This window comes from Triticum aestivum, chromosome 7B (assembly GCF_018294505.1).
Source record: "Triticum aestivum cultivar Chinese Spring chromosome 7B, IWGSC CS RefSeq v2.1, whole genome shotgun sequence".
Lineage (NCBI taxonomy): Eukaryota > Viridiplantae > Streptophyta > Magnoliopsida > Poales > Poaceae > Triticum > Triticum aestivum.
In genome coordinates this window covers 107,018,258-107,024,200 of record NC_057813.1, presented here as the reverse complement: position 1 = coordinate 107,024,200, position 5,943 = coordinate 107,018,258, and the positions used below count along the sequence as shown (strand labels likewise).

The 5,943-nt window shown below is 49.3% G+C and overlaps 1 protein-coding gene across 1 annotated transcript; it reads right to left on the bottom strand.

Moving 5' to 3' along the window:
• Window positions 1-3,736: 3,736 nt before the first annotated feature.
• On the bottom strand, window positions 3,737-5,943 carry LOC123161062 (probable aldo-keto reductase 1). The gene is made up of 7 exons (XM_044578922.1): window positions 5,735-5,943; window positions 5,463-5,630; window positions 5,179-5,388; window positions 4,889-5,061; window positions 4,577-4,673; window positions 4,344-4,497; window positions 3,737-4,026 (listed from the first exon to the last, which is right to left on the bottom strand). The coding sequence occupies exons 1-7, from the start codon at window positions 5,792-5,794 to the stop codon at window positions 3,851-3,853; spliced, it is 1,038 nt and encodes a 345-aa protein (XP_044434857.1). The 5' UTR covers window positions 5,795-5,943; the 3' UTR covers window positions 3,737-3,850.

The following is a 5,943-nucleotide window of genomic DNA, read 5'->3' as shown; positions in this document are numbered from 1 at the left end:
ATACACAAAGTGTTTACAGTGTTACGTGTGTGTGCTATTGATACAAGAATCAAGCAAGCAGCCTGCTAGTCTGCTTCTTTGAGCTAGCTTTGTAAGTAAGCAACGTGACGCCGGGCAGCTTGGTGGTCAACTTACTAAACAAACCTGCCAACATAATTTAAGTTGCATGTTAGTGACCGCGTGCGCAATCAGGCCACCACTGCAGTACATTGTTATCGTTAGTTAGCCAATCTACAAGTCAACCAACCATATATACTCGTGTCCTGCGAAGACGCAGAGGTGGCTGCACGCACCAAGCTACCAGCACATCAATCCAGATCGACAGGAGATGATCGAGCTCAAAACGTAGACACTGCACTCCTAGAAAAAAAGGGTTTGTCTATTGTCCTATAGTACCTCAGCATCTGCACATATACCGTTTCTTCATGGATTTAAATACCTGACGGTGTCATCGCACACTGAAACTCAATTCTTCCTGTACTAACCATGAAAAACGTATTGCCTTTTTAGTCAAGTGAATAATGTACTAGGAGTAAAATCATCTTTTCAGATATCAATTAACACAATTAGTAGTCAAAATGAACGAAACTGTCACAAAGGGAGCAAAATTTAGATTTGGTGTTAGATAAGGAAGGAAAAGTTTTTGAGTGTCAAATAGTGAAACACAATTTAAAATAGTGTTAAATAAGGAATTCTTTCAAACAAGTAATTCGGCATCTAGTTATTACTAGTCTATCTGCAAATAAGCAATCTCACAAGTCACAACAATCCCATATTCCCTTGGCCAACAATTTGAAGCCCTTTGACGCATATCAGGACTCTTAAACCGCTTGTATACATCCGGACCACGTGGTCTGGACATGTTGTGCCATCAAACGCGGTTCTGTATCAGTCCGCTCTGCGGTCCAAACGCACTTTCTCCTGCAAAGTGAAGATAAAACTAGGTGGGGGGATGGGGGGTTGTAAGAGTCCACACAACAGCCACGCAAGACTCCGACACCCGAGGCCCACCAAATCCCCCTTCCGGTCCCATTTTCTTCCAATCCGCCCCTTCTCCCCCTTGCTTTGCATCCACACCCTCCACCTCCATCGCCGCAGCTGTTGTACCTCTCCAACCGCCACAGAGGCATTGTCGGACGTCCGCAACCAGCACCGATGCTCCCGCTCGCCTTTTACGACGGCGTTGTCCATCCTGGAGCCGTTTGTATACCCGGGTACTCTCCGCCCCTCTTTCGACGACCTCCATGGCGGACATCATGCCCGACAGGTGTTCGGTCAAATGCCATTTAGTTTAATTTCGGACGCCATGTCATTTTTCCAAATTACTAGGGATGGCGGGGTACTCGACCATGGAGGATGACTTGTTATGCGATGCGTGGTTGGACGTATCCACGGATTCATAGGCAGGAGCAGAGGGAGGTCCTGATGGCAGCAAGTGCATGAATCGTTTCACGCACGAAAGCATATTCCGCTCTACGACATGCATACCATTCAAGAACACAATGCGAGATCATTATCGTATCGCAGGTACGCCATTGAGACCATCATCACCAAGTTTTGTCACGTGGTTGGTCAGCTGGAGGCAAGGTGGCCCTTGCACGCGGCAGAGAGGAGATCGTAAGGTTTGTTTCATCCTACTCAACTTGTTCAAATTATTCATTCACTCAAAGTTGCTCTAAACATTGTGTAGTCCGTACGCACTACCGTGGTGTACCACAGGAAAGAGGGATGGCCATTTAAGTACACACACTGTTGGATGAAGCTGAAAGAGTAGTATGTGTGAGACGACATGATCCGTTCATGAAAAACTTGTTGAACATCCGGTTAATCTCGTCAAATTTGAGACATTGTTGTACTAGACTTATTTGCATGCTATATATGGATGATTTGTGCTATTTTCTATCTGAACATTGATGAATATCAAGTAGTTTGCATGAATTTGGTCCGCTTAGTTGAAACCCGACATGAAATGTATGCGGTCAGTGTTGGATGGCCGCTTCCCGCATTCGTGTCGGTGGACTGGACCCCCTATCCGCGAGCAGATGCGGGAGGAAATTTGCAGGTCGGGCGTTGGAGATGCCCTTAGAGCATCTCTAGCAGATTCTGCGAACCGCGGTACCGCAAATTTCGTTTACGGATACTGTAAACCGAATTTGCGGTGTCACTGATAGCATGAAACATCAGATCCGGTCACACATACCGCATAATTTAAACCGACTAGTTCGCGCCGCATACAATACCGGAATTCAACATAGTTCATACGACAAACTTAAAACATACAAGTTAAAAACTAAAATCTACACATCACCCTTCTTCACGCTGAGGTGGCACTCCATCAAGGAGTTGGAGAGGACGAATGCGAGGTCGTACTCCTCCTTCATCGCCTCCAGTCGCGTTGCAGCATCTTCTCCGACAGCGACCGACTCCTTCGCCTTGAAGAACGCGCGCTCCGTCGCCCGGAGACGCTTGGTTGTCGGCCAGAATATCTCATGCAGGCGGTCGAAATTGCGCCATGCCCGACGGTAACCGCTGCTGGAATGCGCGCCGCGCTCTTGCGCCACTCATCCATCGGTGGGTGGAGGGAGGAGCTCCCAGCCTCATTGTCATGGCGACGCTTGCACGGCGGCAAGCCGACGCGCCCCCTCGGCCACCCTCTCGCGACCAGCGCTCGGCATCGGGGCATGCAGGGTGTGCTTGTGCGCGCGGCAAAGTACGGCCGAAGGCAAATGTTGATACCAAATTTTGGCACGGTCAAAGACATAATTAAGATGATCTCAAATGGGAAAGTGTTCTAATGAAAAAGTTATGTATTATCGACATGAACATCTTTGAAGTTTGGGCCATCGCCATCCGATCTCATCTCAAAGGCTCTGAAGTTGTGTTCGAAATACTAAGATTTTGTATCCAGAGCACTGTTCGGCCAATTACGCCTCAAGGACGGCCTCAAATGAGAAAACTTTCTACACAAATTGTCTTCGCCTCGTCGAAACGATCGGTTTTGATATAAAGATCGTCTCAATCCAAGATTGTATGTAAAAGTTAGAGTCACCTGAGTGCGGCCCTATCATGGGCCAAAAGTGGCGAGACGCATCAGACATCATGTCTGATGGGTGGCACAAGTAATAGTCTGTCTTGTGCGAACGATTTAGTCCTGAAGATGGCCTCGAATCGAAAAACGTTCACATGAAAGTTGTTTGTCTCATTGAAACAGTGAAATTTGCTTTTGGTCGCATCTTCATCTGAGGTTGTTTGTGGCCTGTGAGTGTCAAAAACTGAACTGATGTCTCAGACTTGCCTAAATTCGAGTTCGGTTAATTTTGGAAAGTTTTTGGACGTGATTTGGAGTCCTTTTCCTATACGGGAAGTCCAGCCGCCTCATAAATACGAGAGGTAACGGCCGATTGAACAACACACAATCGAACAACACATCTACTACTTTTTCGTGTTCATCTATCCCCTATCCTTGTATCTTTATTCTCGTTCTTCGTCGTTCTTCACAATGGAGGGATGTGAATCAACGAGACTCTAGGGGCGGTTAGGTCGACCTAAGGCAGCCCATAGCCGCCGTGCGTCCTGACGGGGTCCCTCCCGGGCATATGGGGTTTTGGGTCAACAAAAGCGCCCGCCAGATTGTTTATGTACCGCGCTTTCGGTCGGGTCACCTTCTATGTGAGCTGCGGTGCATCACCCCCGACGTCAAGGGTACACGATGACGTGTTCGTGTGCGAATAGCAAATAAGGAATTGTTTCCATTATTTAGCACGGAAAATTCACAAGGTACAGGCAGCGCCATTCAGTACAACAGCAGATAGCATGGCATGGCTCGCATGTCACCGTTTTTTTCATAGTTTTACTTCTTTGGTGTGTCTGCATGGTTCCAGTTGGTATGGGCCAAGGAAGTATAACTCCTTCCACCGGCTACATCTTCTTCACGTATCTGGCTGCTAATTTCTTCCAGGTCATCTTCTGTGAGCTTTATCTTTAAGGAGTCAATGTTGGAGTCCAGGTTCTTGATCCTGGTTGTTCCTGAGAAATTACAGAGCATATTTGTCAGTGATCAAATGCCAGTCTACTCGAGAAACGAGCTTGATTGCTGATGCACTTGTTTGGAACTTGGAAGTGACTACAATTATAAACTAGGACATGTTTGGAGGTATTAAAACATTGGAACAAACTGTAGAGTAAATTCATTGCCAAATAAAGCTGGACTGCAACTGAAATATTTCACTTCTACCAGAATGCATGCAAGAAAGATGATCTTGAGTTTTTTCGCCTATGAGGATTGAAAGCTCAGTAAAACCACCCTCTTGCTTGGTGACATGACAAGGGACTGCAACATTTACCTGGTATGGGAACAACATCATCCCCTTGATGCAGGACCCAAGCTAAAGCTAGCTGAGCAGGGCTGCACTGGTGCTTCTTAGCTAGCTCTTCCATTTTCAGATAGAGATGCTTGTTCTTCTCCAGATTTTCTGCCGAAAACCGTGGGTGCCTTTTCTGTGAGAAAGATACAGCAAAGCCTGAGTAACTGAAAAGAATTGACTGCTGCAAATGAAGCACTTGACTGTCTCGGTACCAGATTGGATTCAGCAGACACTTGCTCCGTGACTCCTCTTCCGCCGAAGAACCCACGGCCGATCGGGCTGTAAGGAACAATTCCAATCCCCAATTCTCTGGGGGTTTGTAGAGATAAAGCAGAACAATCAGCTTCCTCTCTTATTCTCTCTCGCGAGCAAAGAAGAGATAGAACATTCAAGCCAGCAATGGACCAAGGTACGAGACGATAAAGGTAAAGAGAAGGGGCCGTCGTCGTTGGTGCATGACAGATATTTCTCCATCATGTAACCTCGGCACCTCACAAGTAGAATGTGTAACTTAGAAAATTCACCTGCAGAGCGGCACAATCTCGGGCTCGATGTCGCGAGCCCACAGGGACCACTCCATCTGCACGGCGGAGACCGGATGCACGGCGTGAGCACGCCGGATGGTGTCGGGGCTCGCCTCCGACAGCCCGATGTACCTGACCTTCCCCTCCTCCACCAGCTTCTTGAGCTCACCGATCTGCAGAAGAAGCACGTCTCAGCATAGCAATTATAGTGAGCAACCGCATCAGTCAATCGCTCATGCATTGTACAGCTATTAAAACAGGATGAAGGGACTGATGAGGAGAGAGGAGACCGTGTCCTCGATGGGGGTGGTGGTGTCGATCCGGTGCTGGTAGTAGAGGTCGATGTAGTCGACTCCGAGGCGGCGCAGGCTGGCCTCGCAGCAGGCGCGCACGTACTCCGGCCGGCCGCACACGGCGCCCCTGCCCTCGTCGTACGCGTACTCCTGGATCCCGAACTTGGTGGCCACCTGCACCTGCTCCCTCGGCAGCTGCTTCAGCGCCTGTGGTGCACAGAGACAGACACACTCTTATTATCCTGCAATGCAGAGGAGGTAAATCAGTGAACGGAGCAGACCTTGCCGAGGAGCGTCTCGTTGGTGTGGGGGCCGTAGAAGTCGGAGGTGTCGAAGAAGGTGACGCCGCGGCGGAAGGCGTGCGCGACAACGGAGGCGCCGGCGTCGTCGCTGAGCGGGGCGCTGTAGGAGCCCGTCAGGCCCATGCACCCGAACCCAAGCTTAGACACCTGCTAGTCTCGTTCGTTGGATCATTAGTTAGACTTGTTAGATTCAGTGTCCAACAAGAAGAGAAGACAGTTAATCGGTGTGGAGGGGGCAAGGGAGAAACCACCTCCAGGCCCTGCGTGCCGAGCCTGACGCGAGGAATCAGTGGCAGTGGGGTTTCCTCCATGGCGCAGCAAGGATCGTCGACGAGCAAGTCACGGGGGCGGAGACGGAAGCGCCGTGCTGAATATTGCCGGAACTGCAGGAGCAGCTGTGAGCAGCGACGAGCGAACAGTGACTCGGGTGACTAACTGAGCGTATATGAAAGGTAGCAAG

Coding starts and splice junctions, on each gene's coding strand:
- LOC123161062 (XM_044578922.1), bottom strand. CDS start 5,794: ATGGAGGAAACCCCACTGCCACTGATTCCTCGCGTCAGGCTCGGCACG. Junction 5,389..5,462: donor ACGAGACGCTCCTCGGCAAG/GTCTGCTCCGTT, acceptor TGTGCACCACAG/GCGCTGAAGCAGCTGCCGAG. Junction 4,498..4,576: donor TGTCTGCTGAATCCAATCTG/GTACCGAGACAG, acceptor TCTTTCTCACAG/AAAAGGCACCCACGGTTTTC.